This window comes from Ceratotherium simum, chromosome X (genome assembly GCF_057802395.1).
Source record: "Ceratotherium simum simum isolate JZ-2026a chromosome X, ASM5780239v1, whole genome shotgun sequence".
NCBI lineage: Eukaryota > Metazoa > Chordata > Mammalia > Perissodactyla > Rhinocerotidae > Ceratotherium > Ceratotherium simum.
Genome location: NC_141940.1, coordinates 3963413 through 3986828, shown reverse-complemented (window position 1 = coordinate 3986828; position 23416 = coordinate 3963413). Strand labels below are relative to the sequence as shown.

The 23416-nt window shown below is 50.7% G+C and overlaps 1 protein-coding gene across 5 annotated transcripts; it reads left to right on the top strand.

The window, feature by feature from the left end:
- The first annotated feature begins 7041 nt into the window (after positions 1-7041).
- Positions 7042-17872, top strand: PRRG3 (proline rich and Gla domain 3). Of its 5 annotated transcripts, none has more exons than XM_087427370.1 (4): positions 7042-7093; positions 10542-10579; positions 11745-11905; positions 12289-17872. In XM_087427370.1, exons 2-4 carry the CDS (start codon positions 10573-10575, stop codon positions 12814-12816), a joined length of 696 nt encoding a protein of 231 aa, XP_087283496.1. In that variant the 5' UTR covers positions 7042-7093; positions 10542-10572; the 3' UTR covers positions 12817-17872. The 5 variants fall into 5 exon arrangements, with proteins under 5 accessions (XP_087283496.1, XP_004443762.1, XP_014635187.1 ...); XM_004443705.3 differs by lacking the exon at positions 7042-7093 and adding an exon at positions 7423-7626; XM_014779701.2 differs by lacking the exon at positions 7042-7093 and adding an exon at positions 7847-7896.
- The last annotated feature ends 5544 nt before the right edge of the window (positions 17873-23416 follow it).

Sequence of the window (23416 nt, the reverse complement as noted above, 5' to 3'; positions counted from 1 at the left end):
GTGAAAAGTCGCAGAATGAAGTGAGGAGGAGATAGGAGTGCTGAAGGTGGTTTAAGTGGTAGAGAAGAGGAGCTAGAGCAGGATTGGGAAAGGAGCGAGGGAGAAGGCCTGAGGTGTGTATGGTATGAGTGGATTTATGGGTGGTATTGGGGTGGGGCTCAGGAATAGACTCAAGAGCAGAAGGGCTCCAGGTCAAAGAGAGTGTAGGGCTCAGGGATGGGGATCTCTGTCTAGAAGTGAGGGTCAGGGGTGGGGAAGTTTCTGGCAGACAGTAAGCCTCTGCACAATGTGAAACTTAGGGGGATGATGTGTGATGATGAAGCTCAGTTGAGGGTGGATGAGGCATAGTTGAGAATCAAGGATGTCGTTGGGGGCTGGTCAGCAAGGACATAAAGGTCAGTGCTGGGGTTAGGGTGGGGAGACTCTGGGGGAATGATTGAAGCTACATATTGTCACCATGAACTGGCCTGGGGTAGGGATCTTGCAGACTGGGAGGCTCCAGGCTGGGTTAGAATCAGGACCAGGTAAGAGTCAGTATCCTGGCACTCCTTGTCCCCCTTCCCAGCTTTGGTTTCCTCCATCACACCTGTACCAACTACCTTCTTAGGTATTCTCCATGTTTGCTAGTTTATTGTCTCTCTCTTACAACCAGAATGGAAGCAGGGCAAAGACTTGTTCTGTTTGATTCACCTTTATGTCACCAGCACCAAGCATTGTGCCTGGCACATGGTAAGCCCTCTGGGGCAAGGCTCAGCAAAGGGATGATGCATTTGGATATGGGGTGTGGCTCCTGCTAGGACCTAGGCTCAGTGGTGGGGTGACCTCCAGGACAAGTGAGTTTGAGGGACAGGTGAGGCTCTGGGAAGAGGTGAAGCTCAGGATTGGGGTGCCCCTCAGGTTCACGATGAGTCCAAGGAATGGAGTGAGGAGCTGGGAAGGAGATAAGTCTTCAAGGGGTCTGGTGTAAGAATTAGTTAAATATGTACATTCTTGGTGATTTCAATGTCCACATAGATGCTTCGAGGCCCTGGTCTCTCCACTAAGGCTCTTTCCCTCCTCCCTACCACAGCCACTTACTCCTATGGTCGTACCTTAAGACCTTGCCACCACCCCTCCATGTCCTCCGTTGTATCCTACTCTCCGAAAGCCAGCTCATTCCTTTTAGTACCACAAGAACTCCAACAATCCTTTGACCACCACCAGGACCCTTCAACTAACAATCCTACTGTTTTGTTCACTGTCCTTCACCAAACCCTGACTCTATCTTTACTCCTTCATACCCAACTTAAAATCCATGATTGATCATCATAATTTCTCCCCTGAATCTACATGCAACTCCTGTGTCCCTCTGTCATTTGTACTCATAACAAAACTCAACCCTGATAAAATCCAACTTTCTACCTACTGTGGGTCTGCACCTGTGAGATTGAACATAGAGAAAACCATGCAGACATGCTGAGTAATTTCACTTTAAATTAATGGCCATTAAATCTCAAGTGGGCCCTTAATGCAGCCCAGCAATCATGCTACATTTCCATAGAACATCCAGCCTCCCCATCTCCCAGAAGACTATTTCAAGCCTTCTCTCCTCTAACCACTGACACCACTCTCCCACCCTCACTCCCATCTGGTAGCCTGGTTTCCTGTTTTGCTGAGAAAATAGAAGCCATCAGAAGAGAACTGCTCCAAGCTCCACCATCACCTCTCCCACCTACCTGCATCTGTGCATCTATCTCCTACATCATTAGTTTTTCTCTCTTCACTGGTGCATGGGCACACAGACATGTTACAATGCTGTCATTTCTCTCACATTAAAAAAATAATTTGATCTTGTCCCTTCGTATCCCTACAACCACCACTCTCTCATTTCTCAGCTCTCCTTCACAGCAAAACTCCTCAAAAGAGTTGTCAGTCAGTACTCACTATTTCCAATTTCTCTTTTCCCACTCTTTATTGAAAACACTCTGATATGCCTTGGATCTCCATGTCTCCCTGGAAATTGCTCTTGAAGGTCACCAATAACCTCCACATTGCTAAACACAGTGCTCAATTCTTTGTCCTCCTCTTACTTGTTCCGTTGGTAGGATTTGAGAAATTTATCACTCCCACCTTCTTGGTATGCCTTCTTCAGTTGGCTCCACATTCTGCTGGTTTCTCCCTACCTCACTGATCCCTCTTTCCCTGTCTCATTTGCTGGCTCCTTCTTGTCTATCCCACCTCTAAATGTTGGACAGGCCTTGGTCATTGGGCCGCTTTTCTTTGTCTACACTCACTTCCTTGTTGATCTCATCCAGTCTCATGACTTTTAATACTGATTAGACACTACTGATTCTCCAATTATATCTCCAGCCTTGATGTTGCCCCTGATCTCAACTCCTCTATCCAACCTACTCCACAGCTGTCTTCCTCAATTCAGTTAATGTACCTCCATCCTTCCCATTCCTTTGACTAAAATCCTGAGAGCTGTCCTTGATTCCTGTCTTTCTGTCATAGCCCAGTACAAATCTGTTATCAAACCCTAATGACTCTGCCATCAAAATCTACCCAGAATCTACCCACTTCTCACTACCTCCACTGCATCACCTTGTGTAAGCCACCATTGTCTCTCACCCGGATTATTTCAATAGTCCCTAAATAGTCTCCCTGCTTCCACCCTTGCCTCTCTTCAATGCGTTCTCCTTAAGTAGCCAGATTGATCACTTTTATGAAAATAGAAATCGATCATGGTACCCCTTAACTCAGATCCCTCAATGTCTCTCCACGTCACTCTGACTAACAAACAAAGTCCTTTGTCCTCTCTGACTAACGCCCAAAGTCCAGGTGACGCCCGGCAGGATCTCTCATGACCCCCTTCTTGGCCTCTCTGGCCTCATCCCCTACGATCTTCCTCTTTCACTCACTCCATTTCAGCACACCAGCTTCCTGGCCAACCCTAGGACATGCTAGCCACTGATTCCAGGGCTTCTGCATGTGTGGATCCCCCGACCTGGAACAGTATGACCCCTCATGTCCTTTGAGGCTTGGCTCAAATACCATCTTCTCAGTGGGGTCTTTCTTGACCACTATATTTAAACACTGTGCACCCCCAGACCCTTCATTTTTCTCTACAGCACTGATCATCACCCAACATCCTCTATCTTTGACTTCTCTTTTTTTGTCTAATTTCCATGAGGTAGGAGTTTTTGTTTGTTTTGTTGGCTTCTGTAATCCTGGGTCCTAGAACAGTGCCTGGCACATACTAGCACTGAGTAAATACTTGATGTCTTAGTTTGCTCCGGCTGCCATGCAAAATACCACAGACTGAGTGGCTTAAACAACAGGAATTCATCGTTTTGCAGTTCTGGAGGCTGCAAGTCTGAAATCAAGGTGTCGGTAGGGTTGGTTTCTTCTGAGACCTCTCTTCTTCGCTTGTAGATGACCATCTTCTCCCTATGTCCTCACATGGTTATTTCTCTGCATTTGTCTATGTCCTAATCTCTTCTCATAAGGACACCAGTCAGATTGAATTAGGGTCCACTCTAATGACCTCATTTAACCTTAATTACCTCTGTAAAGGCCTTATTTCCAAATACAATCTTATTCTGAGATACTGGGGGTTAGGTCTTCAACATATGAATTTTGAGGGGGGACAGTGCAGCCAATAACACTTAATTAATTGGTTAATCAGTGTCCAGAGATGAATTGAGCCTCTTATGGGGTAAGGATCAGTGTTTAGGCTAGGGATGGGATGAGGCTCAGTGAGGACATAAGGGAATGGGGGGCAGCAGAGCTCATAGAAGTGTTCAATTCCGGGATGGCTGAGGGTAGAGAATGAGGTGCCAGGAGAGAATGAGGCTGGAAGAGGGAACTTGTATCAGCCAAAGGATGAGCCACAGGGATGGGGTCAGGGAGAGGCCATGTGGAGAAAGATGATGGAATTGGTGCAGTGGAGGGGTGAAGAAGGAGGTACTGGCTAAGGCCTACAGAGGGGAGGAGGGGAGGAGTCAGAAGAGTGGCAGGGTGGTTGAGACCCTGGGGTAGGATCAAGATTTTTTGGAATGTCACCAATGGGCAGGATTGCTTATATAGTTTGTGGGGCCCAGTGCTGAATGAAAATGCATGCCTCTTGTTCAAAAAGTACAAAGAATTTCAAGATGGCGACAGTAGAGCTTTAAACCATGCACAGAGAACCCTTCTAAGCGCTGGGCCCTGTCTGACGCCATAGGTCTAACACCCATGAAGATGGTCTTGTCAGATGGGATCTGGATCAGAAGTGGAGATAGTTTAGAAGTTTGGACAAGTTTGGGTAGAAGGTCTGTCCTGTTGCACTCTATTAGGAATTTTTATTGAAATATGATTTGTCTTTTGCCATCTTTCTTATTATGAGCAAGTATACCATATACTCATTTGAAGCTGGGTCCTCCCACAATCCTTAGTGCCCTACACATGTGATTTTGATGTGTGCCAAGGTGTGTTTATTGAGATCACCAATGCAGCAGGTAAGAGAAGGGTGCACATTGGATGTAACAGAGATGGGGGAGAGGGAACATCTTTCCAGAATTTAGTTAATGAGGGTCTGAACTGTGCCAGTAGCCTGGGGGAAGCTAATTGTGATTTGGTTGGAAAAATAAAACCCATCAAGTGCACAAAACTGCTTCGTGCCTGGCCAAGGCAGAGGATCCAGTGGCCAAGCCCTTCTCATCCTGGTGCAGAGGGGGACTGTTCAGACCAAGATCTAAAAGCAGGTGTGGGGGAGGGAAGGAAGGCTGCAGTCCTCCCCAGCCAGACCCACGGGAGTGCCTGGAGTCATCCTGAGGTGAGTTAGAAAGCCCTCTGAAGAGAGTCTGGAGGAAGCCAAGACTCAGGCCCCCCATGGGGAGGAAGCAGGGGCCAGAGCTGCTGGTGGTGTTGGGGACAACATCTTGGTGGTAAGTTGGAGGCTGACTCCCACTGCAGCTCCTCACTGCAGCCCGGCCTCTCTTGCTTCAGCTCTGCAAGCATCTAGTGAACCTGCTGTGGATGAGGCTCTGTGTTGGATGCTAGAGATACATGAAGAGACAAGTCCCTGGACCCAAAACAGAGGAGGCAAGTGTGCAACCCAAGTGAGCAACCAAATGAACACAATGCAGCTGGAGGTGGGCAGAAGTTGACATGTATTAGGCTCATACTTAAGCACCAGGCATGCTTGACATGATTATCCCATTCGTTTTCTTCACCGTGGTTTGAGGCAGGTACTATTATCGTCACTCTCATTTGAGAGATGAGGAAACTGAGATGCAGACAGGTTAAGTCACTTGCTGAAGATCATAGAGCTGATATGTGGTCCTGCAGAGTTGAAGCAGGCAGCATGCTGCAGAGGTGTTTCTCTTAACCCTTCCCACCCCTGGTGTCCACAGAGGCTCCTGCGTTTAGAGTCTCTGCAGACAGAGTGCTGAGAATGCAACAGTCAACACTGGTGAGGGGCCGGCCCCGTGGCTTAGCAGTTAAGTGCACGCGCTCCGCTGCTGGTGGCCCGGGTTCGGATCCCGGGCGTGCACCGACTCACCCCTTCTCTGTCCATGCTGAGGCCACGTCCCACATACAGCAATTAGAAGGATGTGCAGCTATGACATACAACTATCTACTGGGGCTTTGGGGGAAAAATAAAAAATAAATAAATAAATAAACACGGCTGAGGGTGGAGAATCTCATGAGACCTCCGAGTAGAGATGTCATCTGAGCTATATGGGAAGAATGAATACAAGTGCACAGAGGCTGACAGTGGGAGGACAGGCATTCCGAGAGGGAACTAGAAGTAGCCTGGTGTTGCTGGAGCCAGAAGCTTAGGTGGGGGTGCCAGGAGGAGGGTGGAAGCCGTAGACCCTTGCCTCACACTGAATGTTGTGTGAAGTAGCCTGTGAACATAGTGGTTGTTATGATCAGAGTGGAAATGGGGTGGTGGAGTAAGACCCAGGAAGTAAGTTCCTGAAGAGTCCCAAACCATTCCCCCACCCCCAACCAAGGCCTAGGCTCTCTCCCCCTGAACTGAGGAGGGGTGTCTCTAAAACATACACAGCCCTTTGGGCACCAAAGGAGCCCTATTCTCAACCACAGGTAATCTTGATGTTTTCTGTGGAAGCCCATCCCACAGGCCAAGGGGCACGACCTCCTGGCTTCATGGGGGTGGCCTTAGAGGTTCTGTCATGGGGAAGGAGGGCTCCTGCAGCCATGGAATAGCAAGCAAGCCCTGGGGGGAGTCTGAGAACAGGGGACAGGGATGGAGGGGAAAGCACCATTGGGAGTGGGGGAAGGGGAGGAAGAGGGGGAGCTCAGCTCTGGCCAAGGCTGCTTTCTATCAGCCCTGGGAGCTGGACTGGGAGAGGCCCCTGGGTGATGGAGGCCTTGCCCCCTATTTTCCCTATCCCCAGGAGGCAGGGCAGGTTGGTGTTTCTCTGCCTGGAATGGGGGTGGGGGTAGTTCCAGAGACACCTTCTCAGGATCATTCTGCCCAAAAACACCAAATGGGGAGGCGGGGTCGCCAACTCCAGTGCTGGGCTGGGCTCCAGAGGAGCAGAGAATAAAAAGAGCCCTGAAAGCCCAGCAGGGTGCACCGAGCCCCTCCGCGGAGGCTTTGGCAGGCCCAGACCCTGAGCTCCCTCGGAACCGTCCTGCCCTCTCAGCAGTCCACCTCGTCGTGTGGTTCTCCCTGGACTAGTGTCATTTATTTGCTACCAGCGTCTTGTCCTGTCTACTGAACCTCCCAAAGCGCGGCCTCCTGAGCCACCTCCCCCACCCCCAGCGCTCCCCTTGCAAGCCCAAGAGATTCCTTCCCCTTCCCTTCCTGAGACTTGAGAGTTTTCCAAGCTCATTTCCTCATTTATTTCGCTGCAGCCCCGCGAGGGAGGCAGGATTCTCCCCATTTCCCAGATTTGACAGGAGAGAAGCATGCAGTCCCGGGGCAGGGTGGGGGGAGTAAATGACGAAGCCAAGGTCACCCAATCATTGCCGGAACGCGGCCTCGACCCGGCCCTTCTTCTGCGGGCCCGCTGGAGCCCTGGCAAGGAGGGCCCAGGCTGCTGGCCCGCGCCCCACTTTTCTCGGCTAGCACTCGGGGGCGGGCCGGGCAGAATGACAGGTGAGCCGGGGGGGGGGGCAGTTGGGGGTGCTGGGCTGCGGGGGGACGCCTGGCGCGCGGGCCTTGGGCGCGGCTGCCTGAGCCGGCTGCAGCGCCTGGGCTTCCGAGGGTCAGCGCCCTGGGGCACGACGAGGCCCGCGCCTATGGCCAAGGGTCGTTGGTGCGCCCCGGGCCCGCCGGCCAGGCCCGCCCCCCGGCGGCACGGGCGGGGGCAGGGGCGGCGCCGGCGGAGTGGGGCGCGGGCGCGCGGTGCTCAGTGCGCGCCGCCGCCCCTCCGGCCCAGCTTGCCGGCCCGCCCTCCCTACCCCTTCGGCCCGCTCTCGTCGCCCCCACCCCTTCTCCTCTCCCGGGCCCGGCGTCCGGGTGCGCGGTGCGGCGCGACGATCGCGGCCTGGCGATCGGGGCACGGTGGTCGTGGCGCTCGAGGGTGGCGCGCAAGGCGCGGGGCGCGAGGCCAGACCTGGCGTGTCTGGGTGTGGGGGGCGGGCAGCGGCGGAGCCCCCAGAGGAGAGCAGGGGCAGGGGGGTACCGAGGTAATGGGCAGGGCCTGGGCGCCCGAATGCGAGGGGTGGGAGCTCCAGGAGCACTTCGGCCCTGGCGGGGCAGGCAACGGGGCGCCCGGGGCGGCGGGAATGCAGCCGGGCGGGGAGGGAGGGAGGGAGGAGACGGCTGGGCTGGGCCGGGGGGCTTGGCCGACGGGGAGCAGGTGGGCGGGGACAGGGGCCCTGCTGGAAGAGGCGCAGCAGCGAGGTGGCGGGCTGCGTGCGCAAACAGGGCGTCCGCCTCCTGGGCCCGGGAGAACGGTGAGGCCGTTTGGGTTGGGCGCCCCAGCCCCGAGGGCATGGTTCCGTGTCCAGGGCCACCGAGCTGGGCGCGGAGCACTGTTGGGGGCGGATCTGCAGGCCTGGCCGGGCCAAGGCGCTGGGGGTCTTGAGCAGACCCAGGAGAAGAGTGTTGCTGGGCCAAAAGCAGGAGTTGGTGGGTAGGGCGCTGGTGGTGGGCGACGGTGGATGAGAACAGGCACTTTCAAGGCTGGCATGAGTGGAAAGGGACCAGGAGGGCCCAGAGTTTGAGTTAGAGCATAATTTGCAAGTTCCGTGTCACTGGGTGGGTTGATGAGTCATGAGATCTGGAGATCACAGAAGCCTTCCTAGCGATCAGTTCTGAGTGAGGGAAATAAAATGGGTTAGGATTTGGAGAAGTGGTTTGGAGGCCACGTCTTGGGGCACCAGGTGCTCTGATGGCCGCCAGTCCCCATGCGAGGGACTTTGGGAGAAATGTCCCAGAGTGCTGTGATTCAGAAGCTTCAGCCTGGGGTGGCGTTAATTAAGGAAGGTCTTTGTGGTGGCCAGTCTTTGCCTTCCTTCCTTTCCAGGCCTTCAGGATTCAGCTGTGTTCCTGTGGGGAGTGGGTTAAAAATTCCTCTGGCCTGCAATCAGCCTTACAGTAGCCACCAGGGGCAGGAGGGACATATACATGTGTGGCTGCAGCAGCCTTCTCTGTCGTGGAGCCCTCACGCTTCCTCACTGTTGCCATAGTAACGGCCTATTGATGGTGTATTTATAGGGGAAGAAGCAGGCGCTAAATTTTGGGGAAGGAGGGGGAGGAAGCCTCATGGCAGCAGCAGCAGCAGCAAAGGCGGCTACAGAATTGTTAATGGAGTGGACCATTCCTTGTGAGCTGTTGGGAGTTCCTGGCTTGTTTGAAGCTTTAAAATGAGCTAATGACTTTTGCAGGTGTCAGGATAGCACACATTCGGGGCTGTGATATGTGTGGGTGTGCACGCACCAAAGTCGGGTGTGTTTGGGACAAGAGGTGGCTGTATGTAAGCTGTTACGTAAGTTTTCCACATCAAAATTTTAAAAAACCCACTGCAGTTCTCTTTTATAAGCAACGAAATATATATTTTTCTCTCTTCACTTATTAGTAAAGCCTTTACTCATTCTTTTCAAACCCTCACACAACAGCTCCATTTTTCTTCAATCAAAAACCTTGCTGTTAGGCATGCCACACCCACACCCTTGCCACGTGACTGGCATTGGCTCCAGGGGAACCTCAGAGATCCCTAATGGAAGCAGAATTGTGAGATGAGAGTCCATCCTCACTCTTATAAATATTGAGGGTCAACTTTTCTCACAATGGCTGGCCCATCTGTTGACAAATTCACACGTTGATAGTTTGGGGTGGGATTGTCGTGGGGTTTGAAAGAGAAAAGCCCCCTTGACATGGTGTTTCCATAGATGGGTGTTAGATTTGCTGTTTTTCCTTTAGTTTTAATTTTATTTATGATTTATATCTTACCTGCTTGCCCAAAGGATTAGAAGATATATATAAAACTCTGAAAACATGAATAAAAAATTATGTACCACGTCGCAGGAGACAAGCATATGTGCTTAACAGCTGGGCTTCCAGGACGCCTGTGCTTGATGGTCAATGTTAACGCTGAACTTCCTGGCAGCCTACGTAAAAAGGGTAGCACAATGGGTTCCACCATTCACATGTCTTGCATCCAGTCAGTCATAAAACCAGAGCTTCTGCTAGGGGAGGGGAACAGCAGGGTAATTGCTCCCAGATGTGGACAGCTTGGCCAGTGCTCTGGAATCTGTGCAGGAGTGGGAGTGGATGTTGGGGAGAGTAGTGTGCTGTGGCTATGGTTTACATACTGGCTGGATAATTCCTGAGCAGGAGTAAGGCTTTCAGACACTAACTCACATTTGAGGCAACACTTGCGTCTAGTTAGCATCTCAGTTTTGATCACGTCAATCAATGTCTTGGTACTCGGCTGCAGTGTTCTTTAATGCAAAGAGAGGAGACATGACTGGTTTCAGGAGATCCTTGCCACCCTGTCGGTGAAGACGAACACAGCAGGTCATGTGGGTTTGGGCTGTGACTTTGGAGATGGTTGTTGGTGCCTTGGTAAGCTTCTTAAACATGTGCTACCTGCTTTCAAGGAACTTGCCCAGAGGTATCTGGGATTTGCCATTATGAGGAAAACTAGTCCCCAAACCGGGTCCTGTCTCTGTCACTGTTGATTTGCTTGACCTCGTCTAAGTTCTTGTCTCTCTGAGGTCCTTTCCAACTCAAAAGTGCAAAGATTCTTTGAGGGAAGTGAAGAGGGAGGAACCTGGGCCTGTATATGTTTTTCTTTTTTCAAGAAAAAAGTCAACCCTTGGGTCTTCTAGACTCTCAGAATATGTTCTTGGAGGAAATAGCTGGAAGGTTTGCTTTGGGCTCTGCAGGGCCTCAGGGAGCTCTGGGAGGAGAGCTTGGGAAAGAGTGGGAAGCAGTAGAACTATGAGAGGCCGCCCAGAGGGTGATCTGCCTCCTAAGGTGCTGCTTTGAGCTTTGACCAGGCCAGTGGGCATGGGGGGCACATCCCAGGGCCAAGAGGGTGCCCTGTAGGCTTGGGGTGTGATTTCACCGGGACTCTGCTTTTCTTCTTTGCCAGGCAAGTGAGACGCTGGACCTGAGGGAGCACCATGGCAGGTGAGATTTTCCGGGCCCAGTCCGAGTGGTGGAAGGCCATGCCTGGGGGCTCATGGGAATGGTGCATGTCCACCTTTCAAGTCCTTCCCTGCTTTCCTTTCCCCAGGGGGTCCTGGTGGCCCCTGTCCACCTGTCTGGGTAGCAGCTTCCCCCTCTCAACTCTTTGGCTCCCTTCTGGAGCTCGTGCTCACTTGTACATGTGCACATACCCAGGGCACTGTGAGAGAAAATAATATGACATGCCGTGGGGCCTGGGGAAGGGTAGGTGCCTGCCTGCCAGCAAAGCCCTATCTGGGCACCAAGAGGGGCTGGCTAACCTGAGAACTAGGAAGTCCAACTCTAGGGGAATACCAAGAGCAGATGTCACCTCTTCTTTCATCCTCTAAAGTCTCAGCTCAGGCTTATGGGGGTGCATAGCTCATAGCATGCCAGTCAGCTCAACTGTAGCTGGGTTTCTTCCTTTGGAATAAGTAGATATGGCTACGACTCAATGATATTTTTGCAGGAGGCTTCTGTGCCCAGTCTACAAAGGCTTAGATCCTCCATATAGACCCTGCTACCCCCTTTCCAGAGGCACCCTCAAGTTCATGTGCATCCAGTCCCCTGATGTACCCCAGCCTGTGTTTATACTAGATTATCTTGGGCAAGGCTGTTGATGCCAGGTGAGTTGACGGCACAGGTGGCCATTCAGGTGGAGGGGCGCCACCCTGGTAGAGTATTATGGGGCTATTTGGTGTTTGTCACCAGCATCAGCTTCAAACGGGAATGAATTCTCGTGATAAGAGCTCCAATTTTCACTTTTTGAAGTGAAGCGGAAGATACTGGGTGGTTTTTCACTGATGGTTATAATACCCAAAATCCTTCATGCCCCTTGTTCTTATGCAACATGCACTTTCCTCTCAGTCGGATCCCACATTCCTCCATAGCACCAGAGGCCTGAGTCTTGTTGGGTCTGTGGTATTCTAGGCAGATACATCATGGTGTCACAGAAAGTCAGCCCTTCCATCCCTTTTACAAACGGCCAGCTGTGTCTGGGGTGGTGTCTTGCCTGTTGGCTTTGTCTTGTTTCCTTCCATCACCGTGCTTCTGTGCCTGGGCTGAGTCTGGTTTGAAGGAGCCCCTGGATACGTCCCCATTCCAGGCCTCAGTGCAGCTCTTTCCTCAGTGTTTCTGGAGGCCAAGAATGCCCATTCGGTCCTGAAGCGGTTCCCTCGTGCCAATGAGTTCCTGGAGGAGCTGCGCCAGGGTACCATCGAGCGGGAGTGCATGGAGGAGATCTGCAGCTACGAGGAGGTCAAGGAGGTGTTTGAGGACAAAGAGAAAACGGCATGTACCACTCTTGGGCTGGGGCTTGGAGCAGAGGTAGCCTCAGGGATAACCAGAGCAGGCCCTGGTACCTCAGACAAATCAGAAGCAATGAAGGAAAGCCAGCCCCATCCAAGGCAGGGCCAGTGGGGCTGTACAAGAACAGAGTCCCATCTGCCTGCCTCTGGGGGCCTCCTCACTTGGAAGCCATGTCCTTTGTCCTTGGTGTATTCCATAGCCTCTTTGATAGCTCTCACTATCGGAGGCCAGTCAGATGGGGCAGGGTGGGGAGCAGCTGCAGGCCCTGCCAAACGTAATACCTGACTTGCTGAAGGACTCTGTGGTCCGTCTGGGGCATAAGCTCTTATGTGTAAGTGTAAGTGGCTTTTCTTATTCTTTTGCAGATGGAGTTCTGGAAGGGGTACCCGAATGCAGTCTACTCAGTCCGAGACCCCGCGCAAAGCTCAGATGCCATGTATGTGGTGGTGCCCCTTCTGGGGGTGGCATTGCTGATTGTCATTGCCTTGTTCATCATCTGGAGGTGCCAGCTGCAGAAAGCCACTCGTCATCACCCCTCGTATGCTCAGAACCGGTACCTAGCCAGTCGTGCTGGGCACAGTCTCCCCCGGGTCATGGTATACCGGGGCACTGTGCATAACCAAGGGGAGTCCTCTGGGCACCGGGAGGTGGGATGCAACCCTCAGGTGGTACTAGGGCCCAGTCGGGGGGGCAGAACCACAGTCCGCCTCGAGAGCACCCTCTACCTCCCTGAGCTCTCTCTCTCCAGACTGTCCAGTGCCACCCCTCCCCCATCCTATGAGGAGGTGACTGCACCCCAAGAGAGCAGCAGTGAGGAGGCAAGTGTCTCTTACAGTGACCCACCCCCAAAGTATGAGGAGATAGTGGCTGCCAACCCTGGCTCAGACAAGTAGTGGGACTTGTGTCCTGTCCAATGTGAAAGCCTCTTTCAGGGGTCTCCTATTTTCTTTTTAACTTTTTAAAAACTGTGCCACCACAAAACAGCCTTAGCCTCCTTGTTGCCAAATAATTTCCTAACCGTGGATTTTTAGGAAGTCAGTTGTCAGAGACAGGTGGAGGGGGGGGTAGGAAACATGCATGCGTCAAAGCCCCGGGGAGAGCCACAGGCTAGAGAGCCCAGCTCTTCCAGAAGCTCCCACACCCCTGCCATCCTGTCCTCCCATCAGGGACTGGCTTCTCTGATGCCAAAGGAATCACCCCTTTGAGTTGATTGTGGCCAGAATGTCTGTAGGCTCGGGCCCTGGGGCCATGCAGCTGGCTGGAGACCTGTCTGTGTCTGGAAGCCTAGGCCACAGAGATGAGGGAGAGAAGCTAGCCCTTCAGCACCTTTTTTCCTCGACAGTCTGTGCTTTCTGTTCTTGCTTACATTTTGAGGACAAAAACAAGAACTGAACAAAAAACAAAAAGAGTAATAAAAAATAAATAACGAACACAACAAAACACAAAAATATACCCTGGGCCATTCATAGCAGGCCAAGGGAAATTAGTCACACAGATCTGTGATACCCCCTCCCCAACTCCCACCCCCACACTCCTGACCAGCTTAAAAGGAATGTCTCAAGCAGCCTGGAAGGAGGACAGGGTGTGTGAAGAATAGGGGGCAGGGGCCTGGCTGGCAGAGTTACCTCCTCCAGATTGAGTAGGGGGCCCGTGTGAACTTGGGCATCCTGAAGGGTAGTTCTGGGTCTAGTGTGCTGGGCCTCCCCCAGACCTTGGATCTCCAGACACATGTACTGGCAGTGCTAAAACCGCTACCCACTGGCATGAGCCCAATCATAGCCCTGGGAAAACCGACGCTGTTGACCCTGTCCATGGAGCCTGTGGCCTCTGAATGGCTGGGGTAAAGGCTGGGGCAGAGAGTTGAAGTTTTCTTCTTGTGACATCAATTGGCCCATAGGATGATTAAACCCACAAACTTGGCCTCCTCAGCACTATGCTCTCTGGCTTTGAAGTTTTAGGATACTTCTCTTTTTGTGAATAGGTGCATTGAGTTTCAGATGGCTGATTTCTCTTTAATGATGGTGCCCTATCTGGAGAGAAGATCCCAAAGTCTCCCTTTTTAGAAGTTTCTTTGTGGGGGAGATGGGGAAGTCCATCACCTGGGTCAAAGGCCCATCTGGTATTTGCTCTGTCATTGCCAGGTGGTGGTCCGCTTTTAGTAACGCTTTTCTGTGGCCCGGGAGCTGTCCACCTCCCCATTTCAGTGAGGCTTCGGACAGCAGTGGGGCAGAGGTGACCCGCCCTTTAACTGTCAATTACCAAGCAAAAGACGCTGTCAACACCGCCTCCCCCCACCCCTTCATCTCCATCTTCCTGGCCTCAGTGCCAAACCATGTTTCCTCTGTGGTGCTTCAAAAAATGTAGCAAATTTTTGTGGGGCCCATAAGAGTGCACAGCCAGGGTCTATTAGCAACCACAGCAGGTTAAAACCCACTGAGAAGACAAACTTCTTTCTGTCTAAACAGCTCTCCAAGGCAGGCATCGAGCCTTGTTCTTTGAATGCAGCCCTGCCTTCAGGCCACAGATGACTTCTGGAGGCCTCTCCAGTCCTGGGGACTTGCCTCAGGACATGCTTCAAGTCAGGAGGCTTGTGTTCTTATCCCAGTGAGGCCACCAGCTTGGACATCTCAACCCTGTGGCTGGGGTTTTCCATCCTTCCCCCTACCTCACAGGCCTATTGGAGGCTGACTGAGCTAATGCCTGTGCAGTGCTTGAAGCACCAGGGAGCCCGTGCAGTTTGCCGTTAGGAAGATTCTTCTAGAAATTTGTAAGTTATAGGGGACCAGTCTTAGTGGAGTCCTTCCTATGACTCTGATGTTGAGTCTCAACCTGGGCAGTCAATCTCCTGCCAGTTGACACTTTCTGTCCCCTTGCCCCTTCCCCGAGAGCTCCCTGATGCCAGAGGTGCTGACCATGTGGCATTCCACCTTTCCTTCCTTCCTCTTTTCCTCCCTCTGGGCCTCTAGCACTGCACTCCTGCCCTTCCTCACAAAGGCATTTGCAGCCCAGAAGGCCCCTGCTTTTTCCATGATGGAGGTTGGGGTCAATCCTGTTTGGCCATCTTGGAGGACCTGGGGCAGCCTGCAGATCTGGGGCCAGCTCCTGCTCTCCCAGCATTTCCTCAGGCAGGTGCCTGCATGTGACCTGAGAGCATGGGGAGAGATACTTACACCTATGTGTCTCCTCCCCACTGATCGGATAGCATGGGCTCCACTGACCAGAGCTAAAGGGAGTATGCCAAAGAATGCCTGCTGCCCTTGGCATCTGTTGAGCCCTTCCCTGCCGAGCTGCTGGATAGTTTGCAGCTGGGTGAAGATGGGAGAGAGTGAGAAGCAGAAGCCTGGCCCGGTGGAGGGCAGCACGTGTCCTTCAGGCACTGTGCTCTCCGGTTCAGGTGCTTCGCAGCATTCTTCAAGGTGGGGTTGCCCCTGTGGTCTCTGGGACATTTTTCACAGTATGTTGTAGAAAAAAGACTGTACAGTACACCGTGGTCATAACTCCTTGCGGTGCACATTTGGCTTTCACGAATCCCCTGTACATATCTTTTCAAACTCTGTCTTTTATGGACGTTCATTTGATACAATGCTAATTCTGCAGTAGCCACATTTTTATTGTTTTTGGACTTGTGTCTGTGTGTATGTGTGTGTGTGTACACGTGTGCACGTTGCCTTTTCTCACATGCTTTTCTGAAACAATAGCCAGTGTGTGGCTATATTTGTACCAGGAGGGTTCCGCTCTGAAGGGAGGAATGTCACCTCCCAGTGCTGGGGATCCTGAAGACAGGGCCCTGAGCAAAGAAAGCCGAGATTAGCTGTCAAAGCCCCCCAAAGTCGCCACCTTCTGCCCCCCTTCATGAAAGGCTTTGGAAGAAGATGAAGCAGCTCCATCCAGTGGGCCTCCTCCCTGTGGGACCCCCCCACTCACACGATCTTTGGGCGTGGTGTCCCCAGCCTGGGCTCCTGTTCTGTGGGCGTTAGCAGCTGAAGGAAATCTGACGACTCCTGGGTTTTATTTTTTTTTGGTGGAAAGATGTGTGACCATTGACTTTGGGAATGGTGGGGCTAGTTACTTAGATATTTTTCATTAAAAAAAAAGAAAAGGCTTTAAAAAGTTCCTTGAAATATGACTTTCACTTGTTTTCAACCAAAAACTTTTGAAGACTTCTTAAAACAAGAATCGCAATCCTGTCCCTCCCCCGCCGCCCCCCATTGCCTGGGGTTTTCTAAATGAAAGCACACGAGAAAGAGTGGAGCGCACAGGTGCCCAGCGTGTGCAGCACCAGCACAGCTGCATTGCGCCCTGGCTGATGGAAACACAACACTGAGCAGTCTGACCCGGAGGCCAGGGGCCTCCTCTTCTACTTGCGAATCCCACTGCCATTAGTGTGAATTCCACAGGATGCTTTGGAAAACAGGAATCTGCTTGGTTTATTGGATGTTGTCCTTTTGGTAGCCCAAATATGAGGAATTCGGGACAGGAGTGTCTTTTTGTTAAGGAGTTGGAGCCAGATGATTCCTCTCTGGCTGGGGGTTGATCTTTTGACAACCAAATGGCATCCCACGAGAAGAATTAAAAAACAACACTGCCTTTAGATTGTTCTGTTGTCCGAGAGAGAGATCATCGGGAGAGACTCTTTTACCTACGCTCTGTCTTTCTAGGAGTGTGCATGTGTGCTATGTCTCATGTATGTGCCCTCAAGTTCAAGGCTGAGATGGAGAGCTGGGCAGCAAAGCTGCTGGTCTAGGCTGCTTTACAGCTTGACGAGTAATGAAGCTCTGTTTCAAGATTGTGCCGATTGGATTCAGAAACAAGCACATCCTCCCCACTGAACTCTATACTCATGCTAATCAGTATAATTAGCTAATTTAAAAGTACTGTAATCAGACTGCCTGCAACTATGATAAAAACCCATTAATTTGAAGCCCACTAATTCAGAACTTGGAGAAAATCACAACTTAAGATAATTCACGGTATCTGTGATTCTTGCTTCATAGAAATATTTGAAATATTCTTCCCTTTAGTCAATTTTCAGGGTCATATGTGTAAGAGGGATCTAGTTTAAAATGAGTACCTTTTTCAAATACAAGGCTCAAGATATTAAGGATCCCTTCACTGTGCCTTCAGCTTTGGGGTTCAGCAATTCTCAGATGTAAGGCTCTTTCTGTACAGGATGCTCTCTTGTTCTCTCTCCATTGTGGGGATGTTGAGTATTGCAGTTTTTCATTCTACTCCTTTATTTACCCTATTAATAACATAGTTTGTGAACTAGACTGCAATTTAAAGTAATATAACTGTGTATCTTGCTAAAAATTCTGTAAAGCAGATGTTTCGCTATCAGACTGGCCACTCCCATCATTCGCCCCAGCTTTTCCTTTCACAGGCTGTGGGTGGTGAGTCTCTCTCTAGCAAGAATTTTTCAGACAAAGATATCCTAAGAGCACACCCCCTCGGGCTCAATGCCTCAACAGTTGTTCCACTGTACTGAGAGCTCTGACCATTCAACAGCGCCTGCCCTTCTCCCGCCCCCAGCCAGAGCATTAACACAGATATTCAAGATTGGGACAAATCCCACAGCTGCTTTTGCCTCCCAATCTGTCTCCCCTTACAGATAACCACTTTCCCAGGCCTGAACACACCTGCTATTCACTCTGTGATCGTGAATTTGTGACAGTGGAAGCCCTGATATGCGCAACTGAGCTTATAGACATGATTTCTGTGAAATGGATTAGTTTTGGTACCACTTTAAACTGTGCTTGTATTCATGTGTTGACCCATGCCAGCTGGGAAATCTGTAAGTTCAGTAATATGTCAGGATTTCACTGGAGCCTGGGGGCAACTAATAAACTTGCTTCTGATTTCTCTCTCTCTCTCTCATTGTTGAGTTTAGCTGTTAAATTTTGTCTCTTTCTGTACAAGAAGTTAATGAATAATAATAAAGAGCAAATGACATTCACTTGCATCCTGTCCTGTTCCATCTTGGATCCCTGCTGTTTCCCAAACTTCCATGGGGCATGGATGGTTATGGGCCAAATTTGTTTTTCCAAAAGTCAGACTTTAGATAAGGAAACAGTCCAAACCAGTTTAGAAGCAGGAAGCAGAGATGTCCTGGGTATTAAGGTTTGTCCTCATGTGTGTAAGATAATCTCCTGACTCATCCCCCTGGGATGAAGTTAGTAAGATCTGTCACAAATCACATTAACAACTTCCCTGTCACCCGATCTCTGGTTACCAACAGAGATGTCCCTTGCTAGAAGGATGCCTTGTTTGGTTTCAGAGCTGGGGGTGGGGCAGTAGGAAGAATTTTTCCTGTGCCCTATGTAGGTGGGACATAATACTCAGGCTTTGTCCTGGCTCAGCTTCCTGAATTCTGAGAATGGCAAGAGTCAGAGACTGTTCAGAGGGCAATGAATGATGCCCTAGCCTCTCCTTGGAAGAAGAGTGGTCTTAGCCCCAAACACTCACAGCTGTTGCTGTGGAGTGAGATATGGCCAGGGGAAGTCACTGGTGCAAGTTGAACCAACCCCCAGTAATGAAAATAATCCACTGTTTAATAGGAAAAGTCATGGCAGTGATGAGACAATGGCAATGAAATTTGAGGTCTCCTTCGAGGATTGAATGTGCAGGCTAAATGCCAGGAAAGACAGCCAGAGGCCTTGGGTTCCATTCTCATCCCAGGCTGGCTTGTTGAGTGATGCCAACCTTCTGGGGCTGTTGGGAAGTCAAATAAAGTTCTTCAAGCAGACTCCAGCACACACACAGGGTCATGTTCTCTACATGGATTTTGAACTTGAGGCTCTTTTTGCCAGAAACAACTGTTCTAGGCAGTGACTTAGGGTCCCAGGTTAGCCCATGCAAGGAAGCTAATACGTGAGGGAAGCCTCAGGCTTCCAAAGTCCCCCTTGGGTTACCATCCAAGGGACTGGGCCTCCCTTTCTTACCCATCCACTGTACCATAAGACCACAAGTTCCAGGGCCAAAGCACTTGGGTTACTTCTGGAGGGGGAGGGACTTAAAGGGGTGATGGTGAGAAGAGAGGGTCTTATCCCAGTTTCTCCCCAGTCCCTGCTGGAACAGTGACAGAGAATCGGGTGAGGAACAGAGACTGTGCTTCAGGACCCCTCTTATCACCCTTTCCCCAACCCCCCATCCTGTACCACTGCCACACCCATACAGCAGCTGGCCTGAAACAGCATAGAGTGAAGGGACAGAAGGATAATGGGGAGGATCCATAAATTGTGCTTGGAAATGCTCATAGCCAGCATTTATTGAGCACTTGTTAGGGTATGCCAGGCCCTGTGCATGCATTAACGGAGACAATCCTCCCAACAAACCTGTGTTAGCTGAGGAAGCAAGGCCAAGGGAGGAAGTGCTGGCCTCGTCACATGGACCCAGGTCTACCCTGATTGCCCCACCCCAGGCCAGTCATACAGCACTGCTGCTCTCCTTTGGAGGTCACTTTGCTTTTGTTTTTGTGTTGACTGTCCATCCTTCCAGCATCCCCCTGCCTCCTGCTCCCCAACTGTTAATTCCACAAGGGCATGGACCATGTATAACGTTTTACTCACCACTTCTTCCCCAGAACTTAGCACGGTGTCTGACTCACAGTCAGTGTTCAATTAAATAAAATGTGTTGACTGATTATATTCTCCAATCAGAAACCAAGCTCCACATATTAGTTTACTCGGGCTGCCGTAACAAAATCCCACAGACTGGATGGCTTAAATGACAGAAATGTATTGTCTCCCAGTTCTGGAGGCTGGTAAGTCTGAGGTTAAGGTGTCATCAGGGTTGGTTTCTTCTGAGGCCTCTCTCCTTGGCTTGTAGACGGCCATCTTCTCCCTGTGTCTTCACACGGTCTTCTCTCTGGGTTTCTGTGTGTCCTAATCTCATCTTTGTATAAGGGCACCGGTCGTATTGGATTAGGGCTGACTCTACTGAACTCATTTAACCTTAATTACCTCTTTAAACATCCTATCTCCCAATACAATCATAATCTGAGTTAGTGGCGGTCAGGACTTCAACACATGGATTTTGAGGGGAACACAATTCAGCCCGTAGCACTCCACTCGTGGCAGGGGCAGTCCTTGTTGCTCCCTCCCCCAACTGTGAGCACATCATACACACTCCAGAAAAGCTTGGGGGTGGACACTGTGACTTTTCTGAGGTGCTGGCAAAGACAAGGGCACCTTGCCAGTCCCAAACCCGGCCCCGGAGCAGCTTCTTCCCTGCCACAAATGAATGGGGCTGGGACAGCTGCCAAAGGTCCCCACAGGGCAGGTGAGGTTGGGAGAGGAGAAGTGGTCTTCAGAATGGTTTTCCCAGGGTCCCTCTGTGGAAAGTGATGTGAGAACCCAAAGCCTGAAGAATAGACAAAATGTTTGCACCCCTCAGATTTTTTTTTTTAATAGACAGAACATGCTGTGTTCAGGAATCATAAGACTGGCAGCTCCAATAACAGAGACTTTCAGCAATTTCTCTGAAGAGCTCAAACTGCATAGTGGATTTAGTTTCATCAGGCTTTATGTGATATAAAAATAGAGACTGGGTAACGTTTCCTCTCAGGCTGGTTATGTTGAATCACAGGAGCACAGTGGGTATGGGTTGGTCCTAGCACCCCTGAGTCCTGGGGCTGACAGAGCATACAGGGTGGGTGCTGACAGTGTTCCACAAGCTGGATGTGTGTGCTTCAAGCCAGGCCAGTGAGCTCCAGAAGGGAGTGCAGCAGCATGTTAGGTCCTACCTGCCGGGAACTCTGGGCCTAGCTTGGTGGGGAAGACGTTAGACAGGCCATAACAATGGAGCATGTTGAACTTTATGCTCAGAGAAGTCCACTGGGCTGATGGTGGGGGCTGCCAGAGAAAGCCTTCCTGAGGAAGCCAGGCCCAACCTAAAGCTCGAAGGATGAGTAGAAATCACTCACTCAAAGAGCATGGAAGACAATTAAACCAGGCAGAAGAACAGCATGTGAAGATGCCTAGAGTCTAGCAAAGCCATCATGTTTTTAAGGAAACGGAAAAAGCCAAGCAAGGTAGCATAGGGGAAAAACTCATGCAAGATGAGATTGGAAAGGTAGAGGGAGCCAGACCACACAGGGCCACAGGCCGTGCTCAGAGCTGTAGTCTTTGCTCTAGTGACAATGGGAAGCCACTGAGGAGTGCTTTAAGGAGCAAGAGCACATGACCAAGCCTGTTACATTTAAAACAATCTTTCTGCCTGCTATGTGGAGAATCGATGGGATCAGAGAGACAAAGTAAGAGGCTATTGTAGTCATCCAGGCAAGACATGAAGATGGGATCGGCAAGGTTGGCGACAGAGGAGACAGAGAGAAGTAGACTACTGAGAAGATATTTGCTCAAACACTGAATTATATATTTAGGAGATTGTATTAGGGTTCTCCAGAGACAGAAGCAATAGAAGATATATAGATATAGATATAGATAGAGAGATTGATTTATTATAAAGAATCAGCTCATGCAATTGCAATTATGGAGTGTTAGAAGTCCCACAGTCTGCTTTCTGCAAACTGGAGACCCAGGAAAGCCGGTGGTGTAGTTCCAGTCTGAGTCTGAAGGTCTGAGAACCACAGAACCAATGGTGTAAGTTCCAGTTGAAAGGCAAGAGAAGACCAATGCCCCAGCTCCAGTAGTCAGGCAGAGAGAGAGAGAGAGAGAGAGAGCACACACACAAATTTACCCTTCTTCTGCCTTCTTCTGCCATTTTATTCCCTTCAGGCCCTCAATGGATTGGATGATGCCCACCCACTCTGGGGAGGGGCATCTGCTTTACTCAGTCTACCAATTTAAATGCTAATCTCATCCGGAAACACTCTCACAGACACATGCAAAAATGACATTTGACTGAATATCTGCATCCCGTGGCCCAGTCAAGTTGACACATAAAATTAACCATTACAGATGGGACAGAACCATGCATAGTGACTGATTGGGTTGGGAGGGGATGAGGAGGAGTCTCAGAAGACTCTTAGGTTTGGACACTCAGACAGTGGGGTATATGGTGAGACCATTCAGTGGAAGGGTCACACTGGAAGAAGAGCTGGCTGGGGGGAGCATATTGAGTGTGTGGTGTGGAGTATGACTGAGGAGAACTAAGAAAGGAGGACTAGGCTGAAGTAGGAGATATAGGAGTTGCCAGAACTACTGTAAAGATGATAAATGATGTCTTCGGTGTGGAACCAATGGTCCAGGAGAGAGGCCAGATAGGCAAGGGGAAAGCCATGGGCATGGGAAGTCCTGGAAACCAAGGGAGGAGAGTGTTTCTAGAAGGAGAGAGAAGATAATGAAGTGAAATGCTTCCAAGAATTCAAGACGAAGAATGAAGTGGGTTCATTGGATCAGCTGCCGGGAGGTCATTGGTGACCTTGGCCTGGGGTGGTTTCAGTTGAGTGGTGAATGAGGAAGCCAGACTCAAAGGAGGAGAGGAACGTCTGGGAGGTAAAAGAGTGGAAACAGTGTGTGTGGTGTTCAAAGAGTTGAGAAAGGACAAAAGTATGAGTGAGACAAGACACTAAAGGAGGGCAGTTTGTTTTTAAACATTCAGGTCATTTTAATTCAACAACTATACAATGAACTCCTACCATGAATCAGGTCATGTGCTAAATGCTGGGGAGACAAGACAGAGGTGAGTGAAGCTGACAAGGTCTCTGCCCTCATGGAACCAATATTCCCGTGCTGGGAAAGATGGAATGATGTTTCCATGCTGAAGACAATCATCCTGGCAAGGGGGAGAAGCTGAAGGCCCAGGAGAACACAGAGACAGGTCACTGACAGCGCTGAAGCTGGAGCCCAAGCGCAGGGGACCACCAGCCTTGCTAGCAGTGCAGACAGCTCATTTTTTATAACAAGCAAGCGGGAAGACCTTGCAGATTGTGTGAAAATCCTAGCAGCTCGGGCTTCAAGCACTGACTGTGCTAAGAGCTGAGTGTTTCACATTCCATGACCGTACCCACCTTTCTCAGGCAGGAGCATTGAGGCACATTGCCTAGGATCCCACAACTGTTAATTGAGTAGCTAGGACTCCAACCCGAAGGTGGGGTGGGCAGGGGGAGCAGTTGGACTGCAGAGCCTGGGCTCTCTGATCCACGCCATCCTCCCTGGTGTGCACTGTTTGTGTTATGACCTGTCTGCTGGCTTTATCTTCCAAGAGTAAAGTGCAGGTAAGTGTGGGATAGGGGCTAGAGGATGTTTGCTGAAACTCTCTTGAGCCAATTCCTCCCTTGGGACCTCCTCTTGCTCTAGCAAGAACCCTAGAGTGCCAGTCTAAAGACATTGGTTTGCATCTTAGCCCTGCCACTGAATTGCTAAGTGAAATGGGTCCCATCCAGGCCCTCTCTGAGCCGCAGTTTGTCCATCTGTAAAATGAGGGCTATTGGGAAGACTATCTGCTTCATAGATGGGAGAGCTTGTCTGAAAAGACATACAGCTTCTCATGCCTGTGTTTCTCACCTTGGGTTCCTCCTCTCCTCCATGTCTTTCT

Coding starts and splice junctions, on each gene's coding strand:
- PRRG3 (XM_087427370.1), top strand. Junction 11,906..12,288: donor TTGAGGACAAAGAGAAAACG/GCATGTACCACT, acceptor ATTCTTTTGCAG/ATGGAGTTCTGGAAGGGGTA.